Source organism: Oncorhynchus clarkii, chromosome 30, assembly GCF_045791955.1.
Source record: "Oncorhynchus clarkii lewisi isolate Uvic-CL-2024 chromosome 30, UVic_Ocla_1.0, whole genome shotgun sequence".
NCBI classification, from domain to species: domain Eukaryota; kingdom Metazoa; phylum Chordata; class Actinopteri; order Salmoniformes; family Salmonidae; genus Oncorhynchus; species Oncorhynchus clarkii.
In genome coordinates this window covers 23,256,403-23,282,367 of record NC_092176.1, presented here as the reverse complement: position 1 = coordinate 23,282,367, position 25,965 = coordinate 23,256,403, and the positions used below count along the sequence as shown (strand labels likewise).

The 25,965-nt window shown below is 43.1% G+C and overlaps 1 protein-coding gene across 1 annotated transcript in view; it reads right to left on the bottom strand.

Annotated features, from left to right (window-relative positions):
• Nucleotides 1-734: 734 nt before the first annotated feature.
• LOC139389472 (synaptic vesicle glycoprotein 2C-like) overlaps nt 735-25,965 on the bottom strand; it is a 62,591-nt gene continuing 37,360 nt past the window's right edge. The window contains exons 3-13 of the mRNA XM_071136257.1: nt 15,654-15,834; nt 11,992-12,143; nt 5,106-5,239; nt 4,215-4,304; nt 3,342-3,452; nt 3,145-3,233; nt 2,502-2,666; nt 2,071-2,204; nt 1,438-1,644; nt 1,132-1,291; nt 735-983 (exon numbers count right to left, since the gene is read on the bottom strand). Coding sequence (XP_070992358.1) covers nt 800-983; nt 1,132-1,291; nt 1,438-1,644; nt 2,071-2,204; nt 2,502-2,666; nt 3,145-3,233; nt 3,342-3,452; nt 4,215-4,304; nt 5,106-5,239; nt 11,992-12,143; nt 15,654-15,834 — 1,607 coding nt within the window. The 3' untranslated portion in view covers nt 735-799. The remainder of the gene's footprint in view (nt 984-1,131; nt 1,292-1,437; nt 1,645-2,070; nt 2,205-2,501; nt 2,667-3,144; nt 3,234-3,341; nt 3,453-4,214; nt 4,305-5,105; nt 5,240-11,991; nt 12,144-15,653; nt 15,835-25,965) is intronic.

The following is a 25,965-nucleotide window of genomic DNA, read 5'->3' as shown; positions in this document are numbered from 1 at the left end:
ACAGCAGGCTGGCTGTGCTCATTACAGCTTGTTTTTCCCTCTCTCCTCCATCTGTTTTGGCCTAATAAAAACACATTGATATTTTCAGCCCTCACTAACTCTGTCCCTGCAATGGCTCCAGACAAACTGTACTCATACAGTTCAACGCAACAGGCACTACTGATATCTACACAACTCTCATAGCACTAACCCAGTACTGATTCCACCAGCCAACTCATATCCGACAGCCATTGACACTGATATTTCCTCACACATACACCACTGATCTAGACTTCACATCAACCAACTATAGAACAGACTACAGGACCCACAGAGTTTCCTTCACAGCTAATACTATGATGGAATGGATGGACATAATCCACAGGCAAAAAGTCATATAGTTAGCCAATGAGCCACAGGCTTAACTAAAATATCCACTAACTGTTATGATTGTCATGATAAAATAAGATTAAAATATTGATTTAATCTTAGAGGGGTGTTGTGACATTCCCAAACAATACATTCACTAAGAAATAGGAGTTCACTCTCGACCCCAGGGATGTATCCAGAAGGTCTGGTACTTGGGTCCTGTACATAAATACATTGATAAAGTAAAAGTATACTGTTTTAAAGAGATATGGGATGGGGGGGGTTATGCAATTGAATCCCTGTGAGACCAGAAGGGGCAATAAAGAAATCAAATGTCAAAATCCATAAGGAAACATTTGAACTAAACCCTTTGCACCATTCTGCGCCTTGCTTCCTTGCCGTCCCCAGGTTTGGCCCAGGTCTTCCCCAGGTGAGGTGGTCCTTCCTAGGGCTACATGAGGACGTTGGCCCGAGTATCAGGCAGCCGGAGCCCCACCAGACCTCCACACACCAGCACAGATGAGGCCAGGAGGATGGGGATGGCCTTGGTGATGCCAACCAGCGAACCAAAGATCACATTCCCCAACACGGCAGCTAACTTACACAGAGCATTACAGAACCCAAAACCTGTCCCTCTGAGAGAGAAAGAAAGAGAGAGAGACAGAGACAAATTACAAATGCAATTTAATGATTTAAAGGGTTTTGTAAGTATATGTGTGTGTTTGTGCATGCGTGTTGTGTGCACATAGAAATGGAGTATTCCTATTATTCTTCTAACCATACCTCCTGTCTGTAGGGAAGGACTCTGTGGTGACCACGTCCAGTGAGTTCCAGGCTGATATGCTCAGGCCGTTGTAAAGGCACAGCATGAAGATCATCATCGACTCACTGGTGCCGAACCACAGGAAGAAACAACTGATCCCTGACAGAACCATGGAGCCACCTGTCTCATACACAAACAGACACAGGCACACACACACACACACACAAGCGCACACAACCACATTATTTTTATTTTAACACCCTACAGTAATGCTCATAACAAAGGTAGCCCTAAGAACAGACTATGCAGACAGTCCATGTATGTACCTAACATTGAAAGGCGTCCAATCTTATCCATGAGCAGTGCAGAAACAATGTTGCCGGGTAGAACAGCTAGAGTTCCCAGGAAGTTGATAAAGTAGACCCAGTAGGCGCTGTAGTCGTCGTCAAACGTCATCTGACAGCCCGTCTTGTTGTGGTGGAACGAGCTGTTGATCACCTCTGTGCCGTCTATCAGTTTTGATTCATCGATGTCTGCCATCAAAAATAGGGAAAGAAGCCTGGCTGACACAGTACAATAGCTGAGAAAGCACAATACCCATTCACCCATTCTCTGTGTAACCATATACTGTGTCTATGAAACCATATACTGTGTCTATGAAACCATATACTGTGTCTATGAAAGCATATACTGTGTCTATGAAACCATATACCGTGTCTATGAAACCATATACCGTGTCTATGAAACCATATACCGTGTCTATGAAACCATATACTGTGTCTATGAAACCATATACTGTGTCTATGAAACCATATACTGTGTCTATGAAACCATATACTGTGTCTATGAAACCATATACTGTGTCTGTGTTGACTATGCAAAATGGAATAGAACTCTTTTGATTCTGGAGTGATGGCTTAGAAGAAAAGTGTTTCTGTCCGTCTGTCCGTCTGTCTTACCAGTGTTGTAGAAGAACGCCTCGATGAAGGTACAGTTCCGGAAGTAGGATCCCACGGACGTCACGTCGTCAAAGTAGCAGTTACGGAAGGTGGAGTCAATGAAGGTGACGGACTTCAACTTCATATTAAGAAATCTGGACCGATCAACAGAGGAAAGTGTATGTGTGGACATGGTTACTAATGCCTACATTTACAGAGAAATCCTTGGTAGCTTTTCTGTATTCAGCTTAATAAAGTTCATCCATCTTATCTAGTTGACAGGGACAGTGCAGATAAATCAACATGCCATGAGAATATAAAAGTGGCATAATAATGATTCACATTTTTCATCCATACTCCATTTTAGTCTATAAAGTCCCCTTTTTATTGAGGATGAAGTTATAACTACTTGACCATGATTCATTAGTGTGGAAGTTCTCCTTCCTTCCTACCTGTCGCTGATGAAGACCCCGTTGGTGTGGATCTGGTTCTCCAGGGTGAAGTTGAAGGTGAAGTCCTCGATGCGTTCGTTGCTGTGGATCTTCACCTTGGAGGCGTAGTCGTCTGCCTGAAGATGCTTGATGACGTCAGGGAACCACACAGACAGGCCGTAGTACCTGCATCCACACACACAGATACAGTGGCGTCGCAAACACACAGGTTAGATTATGTACAAGGCATTTGGTGTAGGGAGTCAAATGAGTGGATATGAGTTAACAAATGGGCAGAAAGACAGGTCTTTACAGTATATTAAACCAGAGACTGTCTAAATGTATTGGCACTATAGGGGAAGAATACAACATTTGTGTTGGGTTTTTTCTTTTCCTCAGGCTGCTTGCCTTCCCATCCTGTCACACTGAGAGGAGAGCCCAATGGAAGTGTATTGATTCAGTAGTTCTCCTGAGAGCAGGGAGCTGCTGCATTAGACAGCTGACAGAAATGCAAAGTAGCTGCAAGCTCACGCCTCTGCTATTTCCTGACGAAGGACATTAGCATATTCTGACTTCTATGTACATCTCTAAATGGAGAAACAAAACGTTCTATCAGGAGAGAGGGTGGGAGCGGCAGTCTATTACATTACAACACAAAGCTTACCCAAATGACAGTGTAAACCACACAATAGCCAGCTTGATAGTGTTTTCTTTCAGAGGGTAGTCAAAACACTTCATAAAGTTAACCAAGATCTGCGTGGAGAAACAAGAGAGACACATCAACAATGATTTGTGAGAGTGCAGTGCAGGATATCATGACCATCTAGCGAGCCAACAGGTGGAGAGGCAGAGAAAACCCACCCCACGTAGCTCTGTCTTTGACCTGAAGAGGGCCTTGGAGACTGCGTTCCCCGACTCTGACTTCATCTCCACCAGCTCATCCAGATGCTTGGGGATCTTGATTCTGTTCACCTGGGATGGGAATGATGGGAAATTGAGTTTTCAATAACATAATTCAATCAAAAGTTATGTTAATGCTGTTCTTTCATGTAGGCTACTGCTGGTGGAGAAATGTAACTGGAAGGTTGTCTGTGTATCATCCCTTCATTGGATATATCTCTGGGTGGTACAAGGAAACACGGACCCTGGAGCCACCTCTGAGAGGAATTGGAATTGACCTGGTTCGCTTACAGTATCCACAACTATTTTGCCTTGCAATTTGATTTGCCCATGGAAACATGTAGGCTATGCACATTCCTTAAAGAGATGATACCCAGGTTTTGCAATGCCAGATTGATTGAGCCCTTATGCTATTGCATTAAAAAAACCTCCATCTGAAAAATATAGGCTACAGCTGTATCATGGTTTGCTAGAGCTTTATTTTACTTTAAAGAGGTTTGTATCAGAGGTTTGAAAGGCTTTATTTTGCTTTACAAAGACAGGAAATCTGACTCCAAATTCAAAGCTCTAAATGCGGATCGATTGGGATGCTCTTTCCATCGTGTGTTTGAATGACACAAACCACCTTTCAAAACCTTCTCATATCACAGATATGATCCTCAGCACAGATTTTAAAATCTGTGCTGAGGATCATATCTGTGATATGAGAAGGTTTTGAAAGGTGGTTTGTGTCATTCAAACACACGATGGAAAGAGCATCCCAATCGATCCGCATTTAGAGCTTTGAATTTGGAGTCAGACTGGTGGCAGTTATACAGGCTGGGAAAAACTCACGGTGAAGACTTTCTCCGGCTGCCCACGCGCTCGCATGTTGGTGTCATGGATCTGTTTGAGGATCATCCAAGCCTCGTCATGCTTCCCCACCTGACAGGAGGGAGAAACCAGAGGGAATGAACGGGATTAATGGAGAAAGAAATGGGAGCGCTCCTCCGTGACAGTCATGCTCACACAGGAGGAGATGGGCTGAGATGACAGGAGTCACGACAATGATGACTCATTTTACTTCAAAGGGTAATTCTCCTACAGTAACAGGCCTACTGTCACAGACCTTTTGCTTTCTTATTTGCCATCGCAGACACACCATGGGAAATGGCGTGGAATGTGTAGCCAAGGCCTCTGCTAATGAAACATTAGGCTGACTCACTGTTTGCCTCATAGGCCTTTCTGTTAAAGAACAAATTCTCTTAAACATGATAGTAACCTAGGATAATGCACTCTGTTCAATGGTTTTCTGAGGAAATAGATGCTATAGGGCTTTAGGCTAAGGGCCCTGGGCTAATGATAACCAACTATCAGACTTAAATAATGGATTAACTGGGCTATATGCCTATCTGGGAATGGATTGGTCTACAGTTGCCTAAACTGTTCAGATTGAAACTCTTGAACTGAAAAACTGAGACCATTCATGCCCACCAGAGGAGGCTGGTGGGAGGAGCTAAAGGATAATGGGTTCATTGTAATGGCTGGAATGGCATTAATGGAACAGAGTCAAACATGTGGATTCCATATGTTTGATACCTTTCCATGGACTCCATTCCAGCCATTACGACGAGCACGTCCTCCTATAGCTCCTCCCTCCAACCTCCTATGATTCCCCCACTGATGTAGCCTGTGAGGGGCAAACATTCTCCCTAAAACCCCATTTCCCATAATGCTTTACCTTACCTCCAGGTAAAACCTGGGGCTCTCGGGCATAAAGGTGAGAGCCACCACAGCACAGACACAGGGCAGGGCGCAGACCACCACAAACACCCTCCAACTATGGAACTGGTAGGCCGAACCCATACTGAAACTCCAGCCTGTAACCAATCACACACAAGAGAACACATCAGCATATTTTACATTAGGGTCACATTCTCAAGAGAGGGAGCCTCGATTTTTTTATTCATACAGTATTTAGCTTGTCGTTGGTCTCATAGTAACTCAACATTGTCAGAAGAGTTTGTTTTTTAAAGTTACTTTTGAGCAACTGGTTGTGGCTTCCCTTGGTGATTTGATGTCTGTTCTAGTTGCACAATTCCTATGGTGTTTATTCTGGAAGACCACACACCCAACATGGAAAGGAAAGAAAAGGACATTTTAAACCAGTTGGCAATTATCCTTGCCGGGCCACTCATCCACATCGCTCCGGCCAAACGGCACGCCCACTAACGTTTCTTCACCACAATGAGTCTGGATTTGCTTCTACTCCGAAGACTTCTTGAATGCACACCAATCAAACCGTTCTGATTGGTCCCAGAAACCGATGGGTTGAATGAGAGCTGACCTAAATGAATCATGAATCATGCATCACGCAATTTTGACGTAAGCACAAACAACTTCTAGGATGGTGCTGTAGGTTCAGATGGATCGATCGATAGAGCTGAATTAAATTCAGTATGAGTCAGGCAACAATTATCCTGCAATTCAGAATAGCAAGATCACCAGCAATGCTATTGAACTGCATATGGGTCCCTTGGGAACACTGGTTGAATGATATCAGATGTATTCTCATCAGGTGGAGGGCTCTAGATCTTTCACTCAAACAATGTTTGGAATGGTGTTATGGGAGTCTTGTAATGTGAACCTGATTTAACGCTGTTAATAAAAAATGTCATTTAATGAAAGCTGGTCCCACCACTGCAGTGGGACGTGTGAGAGGATAGATGAATGAATCTGTGGAGGCCTGGGAGAGCTTTAGAGAGACAGGTTCATTGAATGTGCTGGAAAATAATTGATTGTTAAAGTTAAAAAGGCGCAATTGTTAATGAATTAAGTTAAAAAAGGTGCAATATGCAGAGTTCGCTCCGAAATTTTCTGGTTGCTAAAATTAGAATAGTTCGCCTAATTTCAGTTTGTGACAAAACAAACAAAACAAGTGTAGACAATCATCGTACCATCGAAACCTCTGTGAAATATATTTTCAATAACCCAAAATATTGTATTTTCAGCTGTTTGAAGCTGGTGTACAAAACCGAAAGTAAAAGACGCAAAAACTAAACTAGAACTCCTGTTCTAAACTAGAACAGGAAGCATAGAAATAGCACACATAGAACAGATCTACCGCTTCTTTCATACTTGCGTTAAATGAGAATGATCTATAACTCATGTCTATGTGAATTTGGTCAGGCCGCCCAAAGAGTTACATATTACAGCTTTAAAATCATGTTGCACCTGATCTCATCTGACAGGCAGACTGTGTCCCATTAATCATCATAGCAGCAACACACACACAATCAATTTCCATTTCCCCCTTTCTAAATGACACTTATCTCAGCACATTGTAAAGTCATTTTCTGGAGCATTCAATTGGAGAGGAACGTGCTGGACTAGTGATGTCTTTGAGTTGAAAACGGCTGCTAAAACCTTCAATTATATCTTTCCTCAATCATTGTAATTAGTACACAGCCATGTAAACAATCTTAGCCTCAACACTGAACTAGCCATGTACAGCACTACAATTGATGGTGTTCTCCCTCAGGCACAGTATAACCATTCAAACCTTTAAATGTATGTTTTTTGTACCTTCTGTGAAATAGATTATAAATATCTTAATTCATGCCCATGTCAATGGGTGTTGGTGAAAATTCGAGGGAACATCTAAAAAGTCAAACATCTTTCACAGTAAAAAGGGTGAATAGAAAACAAGGCTATTTTTTGCTGTCCTCATCTCCTTTGTACTGAAAATGACTGTTCTTCTGTGTGTGGGAGTGTAGCTACATTAGTGTAAAAGGGTAAATGCAGTGTGTGTGTGCTTATGTTACCTATTCGTATTTGGGGAAAAAGGGAGAGAGGGGGAGGTTGTCGTGGTAGTCGTGACCTCCCACGTCTCTCCCTCTGGATTGTGTCTTTTTGCACACGCTTTGAGGGAATAATACCATTATCCATCAACAGGAGAGGGAGGTGAGGGGGTGGGGGATGTTAATGTGAGGAAATTACTGCTGGGAAATCATCTAAACAGCAGATTGAAACTGGATTTGATACCATCGTTTCTCAACCACTGTGGAGGTCAAGCCAGCTATGTTCAAAGCAGAAAGAAAGGTTGTCATAGATGTTGAAAATGCATTCCTTTTAAAGAGCAATGGCTCTAATTCTAGAGTGTTATGAGAATTCTGATATATTTTCAACCACCCAGCACAGTACAGTGATGGCACATGTAAACTCTACATCCTTTTGTGCACTGTGTTAGTGTTCATGTATAAGACTGGGGTGTTACTGTGGTTTTGTGCTGAGTAATGATGACGCAGTCCTGTAGTTGTGTGTGGAACTATGCCAAGGATTCCCAATAACGCATTACCATGAAGACCATCTTAATTCCTTACATTCAGGGTATTGTGTGTGTGTTAATGCGGGTGTTGGTGTAAATGCATGTGTTTTTGCATTGATGGATGCGTGTGTGTGTGTGTGTGTGTGTGTGTGTGTGTGTGTGTGTGTGTGTGTGTGTACACATGCCAATGGTGGTGGTAATGTGTGTGTGTGTGTACGCACATGTGTGTGTGTGTGTAAGATTTGGTGTGCTGCAGTGAGTGCCTTTTTTATGGGGGTGTAGCTGTGCTGTGAGACCCAGAGGGTTCGTGTTTTGCCCATGCCATTGGAAATCTCATTACTGGGATTATGTACATAATTGACTAAGTTTATGGATGACTGAGTCGGGTAGCGCTCTGCATCTCTGAGGCCTGAGAGAGAAGGAGAAAGAGAGAAGAAAAGAGACCTGAGAGTGAAGGAGAGAGAAAGGAGAGACCTCAGAGAGAGACAGAAGGAGAGAGACCTGAGAGAGAAGGAGAGAGAGAGAGACCTGAGGGAGAGAGAGAGAGAGAGATTAGTAGAGAAAGAGATCTGGGAGAGAAACCTGAAAGGAGAGAGAGACATAGAAGAGAGAGAGACCTTAGAGAGAGGAGAAGAGAGTGTAGGAGAGGTAGCTGTGGGGTGACCTTGTAGGAGAGAGCTGAGAGAGAGAAGGAGAGAGGCTCATAATGTTGTGGCCTACAATAGTCCTTTATCTGACTTTGTTTTCTCTTTGGTCACAACTTAGTGACTCAGGTAAGCAGCAGAATAGTGAAACTGCTGCAGCACAACCATTTTTTTAAATAACCATTTTAGAGACAATTAAATACTTTTCAGTTCTCAGAAACAGCCCTTCAACATTATGCTACTTGTCAATGGAAGCCAGACCATTCCATGTAAGGCTTGTTCATAGAAAAAAGAACAGCACGAAAACAAATCAATTGACCGCAATCATGTGACAGCACTTGAAGGCACTAGGAACAAGGGAAAGTGTAACAGCTGGAAACAACAGCAGTGTGTAGCCCCCACCCTCTCCAACTTAGGGCACTAGTGAAAAGTAGTGCACTACAGTGAATAGGGTGTCATTTGGGACACACAATATAACTTCCCACCAGCGCACTAGTAGTGTAAGAAAAGGTAGCAGTATCCTGTAGTATGATGAGATCTCTGCAGGCTGATTCAGGCTTCTGTAGTATCCAGCTGTGCATTTGTCATGGGGTTTTAGGACACATTAGGAGCTGCCGAGTGTTGAAGGCATATGAGAAGTTACCCAAAGAGATTTAATGGAGTATTAAACACCAATGAGGTGGTAGATGTGTGGTAATCCATCATTATGTTTTTCTGTATTAGACAATAGACTACTCCTCAGGATCACTGTTGGCGGGCACTGCGGCAGTTTAGGAAAACATAAAAACCATCGAAAAGTGCTGGAGTATGCAAGGCACACTCAAAGAGAAAGAGAGGGGGGAGAGAGAGGGATTGGAAAGAGAGGATAGAGAGAGAGAGGACAGAGAGGGAAAGCACTGAGGGGGAGGATAGAGAGGGAGAGCATTGAGAGAGAGGAGAGAGAGAGATAGGATAGACAAAGAGCATAGAGAGAGAGGACAGAGTGTGTCAGGAAGAATGAGAGCAGAGTGGGTCTACTGACATGCCTTCACAGGGACATCTGCAGATCTGATAGCAGAGCTTTCACAGTGAGACTCGCTAAGTTTCCCAGATTGTATGTGTAGCCAATCTCTATAGCCACTGCAAAATAGAGAGAAACAGTGGCTTTTGAAACCGATCCTCCCTGTGTGTGTGTGTGTGCCCTCAACTTAAATGAACCCCCACTGTGTCAGGTATCATTGCCTTCAACGTCTACAGTGCAGTCAGTGTTTGTACAAGCAGGCGTTTCAGTGGCTCAGTGCAGCCGGCTCATATCCTCCATGCTGCCACTTCAGAAGCCCCTCACTGACGTCACCCACACCCCTGACATAAATCATGGCTAGCTGTAGCTTTGTCCCGTTACGTTAGAGCAAGAAGGAAAAGCTAATTATGTTTGATCAAGAATAACATCCCCAGACAGAGAGAAGGAGAGGGGGGAGAGGGGGAAGAGTTAAAGGTGGGTGGGAGAGATATTGAGAGAAAGAGGAAAGAGAGACAGACAAAAAAGAAAGAAGCAGTGAAAGGGAAAGAAAGGTTGAGCAGAGAGAGACAGGTGTGTTGAGAGAGAGAGAGAGAGAGAGAGAGAGAGGGAGAGGGAGAGAGAGAGAGAGAGAGAGAGAGAGACAGGCGTAAAGAGAGAGAGACAGGCGTAGAGAGAGAGAGAGAGACAGGTGTAGAGAGAGAGACAGGCATAGAGAGATAGAGAGAGAGAGAGAGACAGGCGTAGAGAGAGTGAGAGGCGTAGAGAGAGAGAGACAGGTGTAGAGAGAGAGAGAGAGAGGCGTAGAGAGAGAGAGAGAAAGACAGGCGTAGAGAGAGAGAGAGAGAGAGAGGCGTAGAGAGAGAGAGAGAGAGAGAGAGGCGTAGAGAGAGAGAGAGAGAGAGAGGCGTAGAGAGAGAGAGAGAGGCGTAGAGAGAGAGAGAGAGAGGCGTAGAGAGAGAGAGAGAGAGGCGTAGAGAGGGAGAGAGAGGCGTAGAGGGAGAGAGAGAGGCGTAGAGAGAGAGAGAGAGAGAGGTGTAGAGAGAGAGAGAGACAGGTGTAGAGAGAGAGAGAGAGGCGTAGAGAGAGAGAGAGAGAGAGAGAGGCGTAGAGAGAAAGAGAGAGAGAGAGACAGGCGTAGAGAGACAGACAGGTGTAGAGAGAGAGAGGGAGAGGCGTAGAGAGAGAGAGAAAGTGACAGGTGTAGAGAGAGAGAGACAGGTGTAGAGAGAGAGAGACAGGTGTAGAGAGAGAGAGTGACAGGCGTAAAGAGAGAGAGAGAGACAGGTGTAGAGAGAGAGAGACAGGTGTAGAGAGAGAGAGTGACAGGCGTAAAGAGAGAGAGAGAGACAGGTGTAGAGAGAGAGAGACAGGTGTAGAGAGAGAGAGTGACAGGCGTAAAGAGAGAGAGAGACAGTTTGAGGAATAAACAGAGAAAAGGCCATTTTCCTTCGTCTTTATTGATATGTGCAGCTTATTTCCAGCGTAGCAGCGTCGTAAATCACAGCCTTCTATCTCCCACCGGCACACCTTCATTCCTTAAATATCCCTATGTGTTTGTCCATGTGCCTGTGAGTATGTGTGTGTGTGTTTGTCTTTGAGCGCGCATGTGTGTATCCCCGTGGTTTACAGGCCAACATTAATCACATAAACTGTCCCTCTCTCAGTCTGCAGCCGCTTAGAGAGATTACATTCCTTCATGTGCCAGCAGGGCAAACTGGCACCTTCACCCACGGTCACAGCGAAACCTTCACCTCCACTGGTTGTACTCTGCCAACCTGGATTTCTGCAGATGAGTTTTAACATTGTGTCTTATTTAAAGATTTTCTTTAACACAAACTAAACAATGTAAAAATAATATACCACATTCAGACGCATTATAACCATCTAATCATTTACTAGGTTTAGTTACAAGCATTTCGCTACACTCACAATTACTTCTGCTAACCATGTGTATGTGACCGACAACATTTGATTTGATTTATTGGTATAATGGCCCAGACCATGGCTGAAGCATAAAGACCCACCGTAGTGTGGTATAATGGCCCAGGCCATGGCTGAAGCATAAAGACTCACAGTAGTGTGGTATAATGGCCCAGACCATGGCTGAAGCATAAAGACCCACCGTAGTGTGGTATAATGGCCCAGACCATGGCTGAAGCATAAAGACTCACCGTAGTGTGGTATAATGGCCCAGGCCATGGCTGAAGCATAAAGACTCACAGTAGTGTGGTATAATGGCCCAGACCATGGCTGAAGCATAAAGACCCACCGTAGTGTGGTATAATGGCCCAGACCATGGCTGAAGCATAAAGACCCACCATAGTGTGGTATAATGGCCCAGACCATGGCTGAAGCATAAAGACTCACCGTAGTGTGGTATAATGGCCCAGACCATGGCTGAAGCATAAAGACTCACCGTAGTGTGGTATAATGGCCCAGGCCATGGCTGAAGCATAAAGACTCACCGTAGTGTGGTATAATGGCCCAGGCCATGGCTGAAGCATAAAGACTCACCGTAGTGTGGTATAATGGCCCAGGCCATGGCTGAAGCATAAAGACTCACATTAGTGTGGTATAATGGCCAAGGCCATGGCTGAAGCATAAGGACTCACCGTAGTGTGGTATAATGGCCAAGGCCATGGCTGAAGCATAAAGACTCACCGTAGTGTGGTATAATGGCCCAGGCCATGGCTGAAGCATAGATCTCTCCAATCATCCAGAACATGCACAGCCAGCTCAGGTGCTCCCCTCTCTTCTCTCTGGACAGCACCTCCGCAAAAAAGGAGAAGACTATAGGCACAACCCCCCCTGTTCTGAAGGAGACACAAGGACAGGACACTGAGTAGGGACACAGATTCTGCAGAGGGCAACATTCTATCAACCCCTAGAAATGATTTAAGATAAAATAGACCCATGTAAATTATGTAAATTATTCTAACTATAGTACATATTGCTGCATGCTAAAGATTTTGTGGCGCTTCTATTTTCTTAGAGGAACCTTTTGTATTTTTCAGCTTTCAAACTGTGGTTCAATTTTTACTACTGTAAAAGTAGACAATAGGAACAAACACTGGAACAATGTTCCTCAAAATAAGCCAACTTTGCCAAAAGGGCAATTCCTTGGCTTTCCAGTTAACCATTAGGCTTAGAGCCAGTCCTCCGAGACTCCAACACCTGCTAGCTCCCAGAAGGCAGTTTGGCTGGCAAACCTTTTCGATTACTCTGAGTCTCTCTGTGGAGAGGGGCGGGGAGGCAATTAGTAAATGAGCTCTTGACAGGGACTGTTACATCCCTCCCATGTTTTCTCTGGATAAATCAATGCTCTTTTCTTACATTCCCAGACATGTGAGGCTAGAGACCATGCAGCCAGTGAACAACAGTTTGGACATTCAGAAACGGTGCTGTACAGTAAGTAGTAGCCTGATTGGTCATCCTGAACTCTTGCTTATTTTCACTGTGTAGCAAAACAGAATGTAAGCTTGCGACATCAGAATGGTCGTACCAGGCTAGTATAATATTTCACTTGTCCATCATAAAGCTGCCTTTAACTGCCAAGTACTACTTCTTAGACAATAATTTATCACAGAGCCGTTCACTTAAGGCCAACAAGACTGAAACAAAAAGGACAGAATGTTGTCATTTCATGATAAAATTGACAATATTCAGTCCTCCTATGATATAAGGCATGGGTTGGATTTCATAAAAATATACAGTATATAATACAAATAAAAACAGGTTTGTTGAGATATTGCTCGTATCATTCTTGAACTTTTTTTTCAATGAATGTGATGATTGAGGGAAATTATTTCCTGCAAATTATTTTAAAAGAACATTGTAAAGTATTTTACCAGCAATGTTAAAAGCACTAATCCACTCAAAGTATAAGATGCACAAACCTCTCTGCAAAGACACACCTCAATGAAACAAGGTTTTAATCCCCTGTATTGAATCCATGTTATCACTGATATAGCCTAGTTGGTGTAAACTAAAGGCTTTCATTATGAATGTTAGGAGCACACTGACACACTTACAGACAGAGGGATGTTTGACACATTCATTAGTCACACAATCCTATTCCTAGACAGGAGAGATGAAAACCTCTAGCGATTACATGGATGAAATATCAGAAGGGGAGTGAGACCATGTTGACAGAGTCATTTACAACTATACTGAACAAAACTATAAATGCAACATGCAACAATTTCAAAGATTTTACTGAGTTACAGTTCATATAAGAAAATCAGTAAATTGAAATAAGTTAATTGGCCCCTAATCTATGGATTTCACATGAATGGGAATAGAGATATGCATCTGTTGATCACAAACAACATTTTTTTAAAGGTAGGGGTGTGGATCAGAAAACCAGTCAGTATCTGGTGTGACCACCATTTGCTTCATGCAGCGAGACACATCTGTTACATCTGCTCCTGCCACACCCTCTGCTGCTCATCCTGTGTCTCCTTGACCTGCCACCACTCCCCCGTGCTCTCTCCCTCTCCCTCTGTGTGTGTGTGTGTGTGTGTGTGTGTGTGTGTGTGTGTGTGTGTGATTGTGTGGGCGGAGACAGGTGTGCTGGAGTCAGAGCAGATCCCCACCAGCTGCAACCTGTTCCATAATCAAGACCTCTACAAATACTCAGTTCTGCCACTTCCACACTGCCAGATTGTAATATCTGCTTAGTCAGTCTACTGTTTTAGCCGTTTGTTACTATTAAGATTCTGTTATCCTGTTGTGCCTGTTTTCCTTGCCTGACACGGTTTTCCTCTCCACTACAGTTCTGCCCGCTCTGACTCTGGTTCCGGTCTCCAGTCCCGCGTCTCCACATCCTGCTACTCTGCCCTGGATTCCCCACTCTACTACTCCCTTGGATTCCCCTCCGGACCTGCTTACCCTGTCCCAACCCCTCTCGCTCCAGCCTCAGCCCCCTGCACTCCATCTTCCACCTGTGTTTGAATAAATACCTAAAATACCTACTTCATCCCAGTCTCCTCGTCTGAGTCTGCTCTTGGGTTTCCCTGTTCCACTCCACGTAACAACATCAGGTTGATCATTCTGTTGATTGTGGCCTGTGGAATGCTGTCCCACTCCTCTTCAAAGGCTGTGCGATGTTGCTGGATATTGGCGGAAACTGGAACACGCTGTCATACATGTTGACCCAGAGCATCCCAAACATGCTCAACAAGTGACATGTCTGGTGAGTAAGCAGGCCATGGAAGAAATGGGACATTTTCAGCTTCCAGGAATTGTGTACAGATCCTTACGACATGGGGCTGTGCATTATCATGCTGAAATATGAGGTGATGGAGGCGGATGAATGGCACGACAATGGGCCTCAGGATCTTGTCACGTAGCTCTGTGCAGTCAAATTTCCATCGATAAAATGCAATTGTTTTCGTTGTCCGTAGAGTATGCCTGGTCATACCATAACCCCACCGCCACCATGGGGAACTCTGTTAACAACACTGACATCAGCAAGCCACTCGCCCACATGACACCATACATGTGTTCTACAGTTGAGGCCGGTTGGACATACTGCCAAATTCTCTAGCGCGACTTTGGTCGAGAAATGAACATTTAATTATCTGGCAACAGCTCTGGTGGACATTGTTGCAGTCAGCATGACAATTGCCTGCTCCCTCAACTTGAGACGTCGGTGGCATTGTGTTGTGTGACAACTGCACATTTTAGAGTGGACTTTTATTGTCGCCGGCACAAGGTGCACCTGTGTAATGATCATCCTGTTTAATCAGCTTCTTGATAAAATGTCAGGTGGATGGATTTTCTTGGCAAAGGTGAAATGCTCACCAACAAGGATGTAAACAATTTTGTGCAAAACATTTGTGAGAAATAAGCTTTTTGTGCATGTGGAACATTTATGAGCTCTTTTATTTCAGCTCATGAAACAGGACCAACACTTTACATGTTGCATATATTTTTGTTCAGTGTACATATTCATTAAATAAACCAAAACAGATGAATTACTACATAAGATAATGAATTAATGATGATCTACTGTGAAAGGAAGTCTATGGGAATTAAGGAGTTAAGAAAGTAGAACTGCAGGACTATTTGATGAAGGAGTTGAAAGGATTCATCAAGGTGGTAGGTAGTTTTGTCCTAATTAGGCTACATAGCTAAGTCAGTTGTCTTGTTCATGTCACAACTCACAATACATGTTTGAATCTACAGTGTCATTTGGAGTTTGCAGTGTCCTAATGGTTGTTTAATGTGCATTACTATGGGGATTCATTACTCCATTCTTTAAGACATAAGTAGCACATTGCACATTGCTTTCCATTCTTAGCCTGGTCAGTCAGACTCACCCAAAGCCTGCGATCACGCGGCAGAGCAGGAACATGCCGTAGCCCTGAACGAAGGAGGACAGGAAGGCGAAGAAGCCGTTCACACACATGCAGATGAGCAGACACTGTCTGCGGCCCATCTTGTCTGACATTCCCCCCCAGAAAAATGCCCCCACCATCATTCCCAGGTACACAATACTGCCTGCAGAGAGAGAGAGAGAGAGGGGGGGTGACTTTAGATTTGAACCATGTCTATCTGCACAGCACAAAGCAATTATCAAAGCAGTTGTCAAACAAATCAACAAATAATACTCAGTGAATTTTGACTGTATAGTTAAGAGCGGCTGCGGTAGCTCTTAAAAGCTAATCCTAATGAACTCATATGGTCTAATGGATCCTTCAGCAGAACACAAGTTCAAAAATATATATCCCCTGCTATTTAATATGCAACGTCATACTCACTTCTAGTCCCTCTCTACCTGACATCAGATCCCTGCCAGGAGACATTGGGCACATCTCAAATGGCACCCTATTTTATAGTACACTACTTTTGACCAGGGTCCATAAGGCTCTAGTCAAAAGTAGTGCAATATATAGGGAATAGGGTGCCATTTGGAACGCACTCATTAATGGCTCGCACACATTCATGGCTCGTCAGAGTGGGCTAGCTGCTAAAGTGAAGGGTGTAAAAGTGTCACAGTAAAGTATGGAGCCCCATTAAGGCCCATTAGTGTTGATGATCGTTCATCAATAAGGACGTTTAATCACCAAATCTGTTGAATGACTCAATCTGTGTTGAATAATACATTTCATTTCTCCTGAGGGGAGATGTTTAAGTGTTGTTTGGTAGAATAACAACTTGGTAAATACAGCTCTTTCATGTTAACTTTTGACTGTTAAAGCTATATCTCATGCAGGAACAAGTTGATAAAGAACAACAAAGTATCTCTCTCGCCTTGATTCCACTTTTCTTCCAGTTTTGTGTTTAATTACTGCACATTCCAAGAGTACACTTCATAAATATTTACACTAAGAACTATACAATTCCTGTTACATGTAAGAATGCTAAGGAACTACATTAAGATTTACAGGGTGGGGGGGTCGCTTCCCGTAAAACGCAACCCATTCCTATTCCCACTGTGATGCGATGAGTAAATACAGAATGGAATAGACCTGGACCCACTCGTGTAACATAAATCAATGGGATAAAGAGTGTGGTCAGTAATACAGGGTGACTTTTAAAAAGAAGCCTCTGCTCCCTTTTAATGTCTGTAATGTGGAGAGGAATCAATGCCCCAGACAAAACAGCATGGGGTTCCCACACTGATGATCATGATCTTGGTGTCTGACTGGAACACTATGATCCATTCTTCTCTATTATTAACACCAAAGTACTGTTACTGAACTCTGCTCTTCTCTAATCTTCACAAGAGAGTACTCTTCTCAAGCCTTCAAAGTACCCACCTTGAATTATATTGTCCTGGTATGGCCACATAGTCAATTTTGTATGGATTTCTAGGATTACATTATTTAAAGGCTCAGTGCAGTCAAAAAAACTGGATTTTTCTGCTTAATATTTCCACACTTAAACGTTAGAATAATACTGAGAAATTGTAAAAATTGCCAGAAATTTCAGCCTGTTTTGGTGGGATGGAGTTTTGGCCTGCCTTGTAAATTAGTTAATACACCAATAAGAGAGTTCCAAACCTCTCTGCCAATAACAGCTAGTTTTCAGTATCCCCTCCCCACTCAGACCACACTCCCTGACAGGAATTACGCTTTGCTAAGAAGCTATTTTTGTTTATTTTGTACAATTTTAACTGAAAACAATCACAGTAAGGTACTTAATTGTTACAGAGAAATTATTTGATATTAAGGTTTTTAAAAAACAGCATCATGGGACCTTTGAAGTGGAACTGACAGCATTTAAACAAAATTAAATCTTATTAAAATCTGTTCATATACACCTCCAGGATGAATTACATTTTTTTTTTACATTTTCTGACAAGCCAGCACTTAGCTATGGCAATTTTAACATTTTCACAAATTCATACAATGTTTGGGAATTACAGTGCATTCGGAAAGTATTCAGACCCCTTTACTTTTTCCACATTTTGTTACCTTGCAGCCTTATTCTAAAAAAGTATTTCTTTTAAATCATCATCAATCTACACACAATACCCCATAATGAGAAAGGAAAAAACATTTTTTAGAAATGTTTGCAAATGTTTAAAAAAAACTGAACTATCACATTTACATAAGTATTCAGATCCTTTACTCAGTACTTTGTTGAAGCACCTTTGGGCTCTGGCTGAGCCACTCTGGCTGAGCCACTCTGGCTGAGCCACTCAAAGACATTCAGAGACTTGTCCCGAAGACACTCCTACGTTGTCTTGGCTGTGTGCTTAGGGTCGTTGTCCTGTTGGAAGGTGAACCGTCACCCCAGTCTGATGTCCTGAGTGCTCTGGAGCAGGTTTGCATCAAGGATCTCGCTGTACTTTGTTCCTTTCATCTTTCCCTCGATCTTGACTATAGTCTCCAGTCCCTGCCGCTGGAGAACATCCCCACAGCATGATGCTGCCACCAGCATGCTTCACCGTGAGGATGGTGCCAGGTTTCTTTCAGATGTGACTCTTGGCATAAAGGGAGAAGAGTTCAATCTTGGTTTCATCAGAGTCTTGGTGGTTCCAAACTCCTTCCATTTAAGAATGATGGAGGCCACTGTGTTTTTGGGGACCTTCAATGCTGCAGAAATATTTTGGTACCCTTCCCCAGATCTGTGCCTTGACACAATCCTGTCTTTGAGCTCTACGGACAATTCTTTTGACCTCATGGCTTGGTTTTTGCTCTGACATGCACTGTCAACTGTGTGACCTTACATAGGCAGGTGTGTGCCTTTCCAAATTATGTCCAATCAATTGAATTTACCACAGGTGGACTTCAATCAAGTTGTAAAAACATCTCAAGGATGATCAATGGAAACAGGATGCACCTGAGCTCAATTTCGAGTCTCATAGCAAAGGGTCTGAATACTTATGTAAATAACGTCATTCTGTTTTTTTTTTCTTCTGTTTTCGCTTTGTCATTATGGGGTATTGTGTGTAGAGTGATGAGGATATTTTTTAAATTTTATTTAGTCAATTTTAGAATAAGGCTGTAACGTAACAAAATGTGGAAAAGTGAAGGGGTCTGAATACTTTCCGAATCCACTGTACATAAGGTATTTGTGAAAACTCTATATCAACATAGATTGGGAAAGTGGCCATGTGTTTGGACAATGAATAGACACTGCAGTAAATAAAACCTAATAAAAACATCTACGCAGACCGGTGTGCCATAGCCAATCAGAGCTACAGTAGGCCTATAAGCAAATAAGCCATTTACCACATGGGCCTGCCATCATTCACTTTGAACTGGACTGTGTGTTTACAGGCAGTAGCAACAGACTTTAGATAATTAGAACGCATTGGCCAAAAGCCACAAAATACACCTGAATGGATTTCTGAAAATATGTAAATATAACAGTCCTCTTACAGTTGGGAACTTCACAGTTCTATTGATCAAACAACCTTGAAAGGTAGGCTTTCTCTCCCTCAGTTATGCACATCAACAACAACAATGTAGACAACTAATGCCAGCCAGAGAGAGATGAGCTAAAATTTAATGAGGGAACATTAGATAAACCCACTCAAACGTTTTCAGCTAGTTGGAGTCTAAAATTGCACTGATAAACGATGGGGTAGCCTGCTCATCCTTCTGCAGCTTGCCTGCCAATGCATGCTTATCCCAACACACATTTTGACAACTGAATGGGAATTTCCCTGCTTGCCCGCCCATTTGATATATGCCAAAACAAATTTGATTGACAACTAAGGGTGCGGTTGTGAATTGCCTCCATAGTGCGCTCTGTCGTTCCTAAATTCAGAGCGTTATCAGATTGTCCATTAGTAAATTCAGAGCTACTTCCAGACATAAAATGACAGAACACCTCCCTCTGGCCATTTTACTTGCCCTAGCAGAGCTGGTTAGGCTGTTTACAAGGTATCTAGAGCATTAGTGACTAACTGTGCTGCTGATAACAAATGAATAACTTTTTTTGCCAACATTTACTGACACCGGTCATATTCAACGAGTGTTGCACATTCATAAATTCCTCAGGTATTTTGGGGGCCTCTGGCACGCTAAGATGAGAAATCGGAGTAGATAGCCAGAGTGAATTTATAAACACAACATGGATAAGTCTTTCAAGTTCAGCATAGCTAGCTAGCAAAGCGATTCACATTTCTTGCTAGCTAACCAAATGACACCTGCATCTCTAGTTGCAGCAGCCAGCTAACTAATGTTAGGCTCCGTGTTTTTATATGGCTAAATAAATAGTTACATAAATAGATACGCTATCCTATTAGCCACGTTATGACCAACTTGTGTCATTGCCCTTGCTAGTTTGATTGCATTGACATTCCCAGCCTTAGTTACATTTGTCAGTTTTTGTCCAAAATATTGTGTCATTGAAACTTTACTGAACAAAAATATAAACAAAACATGTAAAGTGTCAGTCCCATGTTTCATGAGCTAAAATAAAAGATCTCAGAAGAAAAAGATTATTTCTCTCAAATTTGGTGTACATATTTGTTTACATCCCTGTTAGTGTGCATTTTAGCCTTGTCAAGAAAATCCATCCACCTGACAGGTTGTGACATATCAAGAAGCTGATTAAACAGCATGATCATTACACAGGTGCAACTTGTGCTGGGGACAATAAAAGGCCACTCTAAAATGTGCAGTTTTGTCACACAACACAATGCCACCGATGTCTCAAGTTTTGAGGGAGTGTGCAATTGTCATGATGCCTGCAGGAATGTCCACCAGAGCTGTTGCCAGAGAATTCAATATGTATTTCTCTACCGTAAGCCACCTCCAATGCAATTTTAGAGAATTTGGCAGTACGTCCAACCGACCTCACAACCGTAGATCACATGAAACCCCCGGCCTCACAACCACAGACCAAGTGTAACAATGTAGGCCAGGACCTCCATATCTGGCTTCTTCAGAGGGGATGGTGGGGTGCAGAGAACTATTGTTATAAAGCCCTTTTGTGGGGGAAAACTCATTCTGATTGGCTGGGCCTGGCGCCCCAATGGGTGGGCCTATGCCTTCCCAGGCCGACCCATGGCTGTACCACTGCCCAGCCATGTGAAATCCATGGATTAGGGCCTCATTTTTTATTTTAATTTAATTAATTTTTTCACCTTTATTTAACCAGGTAGACTAGTTGAGAACAAGTTCTCATTTACAACTGCGACCTGGCCAAGATAAAGCATAGCGGTGTGAATGAATTTATTTCAATTGACTGATTTTCCAATGAACTGTAACTCAACAAAATATTTGAAATTGTTGCATGTTGAGTTTATATTTTTGTTATAAAAGAGTGCATCCTGAATGGGTGGAGGCAGCAAACAATGTTCCAGGCAGCGCGTGATTTACAACCTGATAGCAATGTTTTTATACATCCAAGAAATTTATTAGCGAGTTATATTAATCGTGTATTGAACTGCATCCATATATTCTGCCAACAATACTTTCTGTATGTAATGAAATTATGAGTCAAACTGAACCTATTTTTAAAACCTCTTATGAAGTTGGTTTTGTTGCATATACTGGGAATTGAATATTTTGTTGACTAATATTATGATTGTCTGTTTGTTTCATATCTGCATAGTAGTTAAAATGCTGTCAGTTCCACTTTAATGCACTGACGTCCTGGTCAAGAGACTTGCTTTTCCCGAGGGCCTCCCTAGTGGTGCAGTGGACTAAGGCACTGCGTCGCAGTGCTTGAGGCGTCACTACAGACCCAGGTTTGTTCCCGGGCTGTGTCACAGCCGGCCGAGACCGGGAGACCCGTGAGGCGGTGCACAATTGACCCAGTGTGGCCCGGGTTAGTGGAGGGTTTGGCCTGCCGGGATTTCCATGTCCCATCGAGCTCAAGCGACTCCTTGTGGTGGGCCGGGCGCCTGCAAGCTGACCTCGGTCGCCAGCTGGACGGTGTTTCTTCTGACACATTGGTGCGGCTGGCTTCCGGGTTAAATGAGCAGTGTGTCCAGAAGCAGTGCGCATGGCTCTAGACCTTCGCCTTTCTCGAGTCCGTAGGGGAGTTGCAGCGATGGGACAAGACTGTATTGTCCAAGTACATTTGTAATTGGATATCACGAAAAGGGGTAAAAGTACACCAACAACAAATATACAGTATAAATGCTTTTCCCTCAAACACGATTCCTCCGAAAGGATTCAGAGGATTCAGACACCGTCCAAATACATCAGTTCAAGAAACAAACATAAACCTACATACAGTATAAACAGATAAATCGACTAGTAAACATAAAATGGAGTCGAAAGGATAACTCTCTCATGACTACAGAGGTGTCATTTTAATTCTAAATGTCACTCACTATGACGATAAACAACAGATTGAAGATAGATTTGTCCATATTCCGCTTACACATGGTGTGATATAATTTAGCTTGAAGACATGATGTCTGGTCGAATCATTTACATTCAGGGTATAGCAAGATACACCTCATTTGTTCTATGACTTCTTTCAGGTCTCATCTCCCCAGTAGGCTGTTGTGGATAGATGGGGGTCTGATTTAACTCTCTTATTCCAGGGGTCAAACTGGGGTCATTCACACTTAGCCGTAGTCAGGATCACATTTATTCTCCAAGTACATTTGCACATACTCATAATTTTACTTGGTGATATTTTTTTATTTTTTTATTTAACCTTTATTTAACCAGGTAGTCCAGTTGAGAACAAGTTCTCATTTACAACTGCAACCTGGCCAAGATAAAGCAAAGCAGTGCAACAAAAACAACAACACAGAGTTACACATAAACAAACGTACAGTCAATAACACAATAGAAAAATCTATGTACAGTGTGTGCAAATGTATAAGATTAGGGAGGTAAGGCAATAATAGGCCATAGAGGCAAAATAATTACAATTTAGCATTAACACTGGAGTGATACTTGTGCAGATGATGATGTGCAAGTAGAGATACTGGGGTGCAAAAGAGCAAGAAGATAAATAACAATATGGGGATGAGGTAGATGGGTGTGCTATTTACAGATTGTCTGTGTACAGGTACAGTGATTGCTAAGCTGCTCTGATAGCTGATGCTTAAAGTTAGAGAGGGAGATATAAGTCTCCAGCTAAAGGGATTTTTGCAATTCGTTCTAGTCATTGGCAGCAGAGAACTGGAAGGAAAGGTGGCCAAAGTAGGAGTTGGCTTTGGGGATGACCAGTGAAATATACCTGCTGGAGCGCGTGCTACGGGTGTTGCTATGGTGAGCTGAGATAAGCCGGGGCTTTACCTAGCAAAGACTTATGGATGACCTGGAGCCAGTGGGTTTGGCGATGAATATGTAGAGAGGGCCAGGCAACGAGAGCATGCAGGTTGCAGTGGTGGGTAGTATATGGGTCTTTGGTGACAAAATGGATGGCACTGTGATAGACTACATCCAATTTGCTGAGTAGAGTGTTGGAGGCTATTTTGTAAATGACATCGCCGAAGTCAAGGATCGGTAGGATAGTCAGTTTTACGAGGGTATGTTTGGCAGCATATGAGTGGAGGCTTTGTTGCGAAATAGGAAGCCAGTTCTATATTTCATTTTGGATTGGAGATGCTTAATGTGAGTCTGGAAGGAGAGTTACAGTCTAACCAGACACTTAGGTATTTTTAGTTGTCCACATATTCTAAGTCAGTACCGTCCAGAGTAGTGATGCTAGTCGGGCTGGCGGATGCGGGCAGCAATCGGTTGAAGAGCATGCATTTAGTTTTAACAGTTTTAACAGCATTTAAAAGCACGGAAGGAGAATTGTATGGCATTGAAGATCGTTTGGAGGTTTGTAAACACAGTGTCCAAAGAAGGGACAGATGTATACAGAATAGTGTTGTCTGTGTAGAGGTGGATCAGAGAATCACCAGCAGCAAGAGCGACATCATTGATTTATACAGAGAAAAGAGTCGGCCCGAGAATTGAACCCTGTGGCACCCCCATAAAGTCTGCCAGACAACAGGCCCTCCGATTTGACACACTAAACTCTATCTGAGAAGTAGTTGGTGAACCAGGCTTGGCAGTCATTTGAGATATCAAGGCTATTGAGTCTGCCGATCAGAATGCAGTGATTGACAGAGTCAAAAGCCTTGGCCAGGTCGATGAAGACGGCTGCACAGTACTGTCTTGTATCGATGGCGGTTATGATATTGTTTAGGACCTTGAGCGTGGCTGAGGTGCACCCATGACCAGCTCGGAAACCAGATTGCATAGCGGAGAAGGTACGGTGGGATTCTAAATGGTTGGTGATGTGTTTGTTAACTTGGTTTTCGAAGATTTTAGAAAGGCAAGGCAGGATGGGTATAGGTCTATAACAGTTTGTGTCTAGAGTGTCACCCCCCTTTGGAGAGGGGCATGACCGCGGCAGTTTTCCAATCTTTGGGGGATCTCAGATGATACGAAAGAGAGGTTGAACAGGCTAGTAATAGGGGTTGCAACAATTTCGGGTTGATAATTTTAGAGAAGGTCCAGATTGTCTAGCCCAGCTGATTTGTAGGGATCCAGATTTTGCAGCTCTTTCAGAACATCAGCTGTCTGGATTTGGGTGGGAGGAGAAGCGGGGGTGGGCTTGGGCAAGTTGCTGCAGGGGGTGCAGAGCTGTTTGCCGGGGTAGGGGTAGGGGTAGCCACGTGGAAACCATGGCCAGCCATAGAAAAATGCTTATTGAAATGATAGATTATCGTAGATTTATCGGTGACAGTGTTTCCTAGCCTCAGTGCAGTGGGCAGCTGGGAGGAGGTGCTCTTAATCTCCATAGACTGTTTGAAAAAAGCTAGCCTTAGCTTTCCTAACTGACTGTGTATATTAGTTCCTGACATCCCTGAAAAGGTGCATATCGCAGGGGCTATTCGATGCAAATGAAGAACGCAACAGGATGTTTTTGTGCTGGTCAAGGGCGGTCAAGTCTGGGGTGAACCAAGGGCTATATCTGTTCTTAATTCTACATTTTTTGAATGGGGCATGCTTATTTAAGATGGTGTGGAAAGCACTTTAAAAGAGAAACCAGGCATCCTCTACTGACGGGATGAGGTCAATATCCTACCAGGATACCCGGGCCAGGTCGATTAGAAAAGCCTGCTCGCTGAAGTGTTTTAGGGAGCATTTGACAATGATAGTTTAAACTCAGTTTTTCACAATTCCTGACATTTAATCCTAGGAGAAATTCCCTGTCTTAGGTCAGTTAGGATCACCACTTTATTTTCAAAATGTGAAATGTCAGAATAATAGTAGAGAGAATGATTTATGTTTAGCTTTTATTTATTTCATCACATTCCCATGGGTCAGAAGTTTACATACACTCAATTAGTATTTGGTAGCATTGCCTTTAAATTGTCTAACTTGGGTCAAACATTTTGGGTAGCCTTCCACAAGTTTCCTACAATAAGTTGTGTGAATTTTGGCCCATTCCTCCTGACAGAGCTGGTGTAGGCCTCCTTGCTCGCACACACTTTTTCAGTTCTGCCCACACATGTTCTATATGATTGAGGTCAGGGCTTTGTGATGGCCACTCCAATACCTTGACTTTGTTGTCCTTAAGCCATTTTGCCACAACTTTGGAAGTATGCTTGGTGTCACTGTCCATTTGGAAGACCCATTTGTGACAAAGTTTTATCTTCCTGACTGATGTCTTGAGACGTTGCTTCAATATATCCACATAATTTTCCTCCCTCATGAAGCCATCTATTTTGTGAAATGCACCAGTCCCTCCTGCAGCAAAGCACCCCCACAACATGATGCTGCCACCCCCGTGCTTCACGGTTGGGATGGTGTTCTTCGGCTTGCAAGCCTCCCCCTTTTTCCTCCAAATATAACAATGGTCATTATGGCCAAACAATTCTATTTTTGTTTCATCAGACCAAAAAGTACGATCTTTGTCCCCATGTGCATTTGCAAACCGTAGTCTGGCTTTTTTATGGTGGTTTTGGGGCAGTGGCTTCTTCCTTGCTGAGCGGACTTTCAGGTTATGTCGAGATAGGACTTGTTTTACTGTGGATATAGATACTTTTGTACCTGTTTCCTCCAGCATCTTCACAAGGTATTTTGCTGTTGTTCTGGGATTGATTTGCACTTTTCGCACCAAAGGCCATTCATCTCTACGAAACAGAATGCGTCTCCTTCCTGAGCGGTAGGATGGCTGGTGGTACCATGGTGTTTATACTTGTGTACTAGTGTTTGTACAGATGAACGTGGTACCTTCAGGCATTTGGAAATTGCTCCCAAC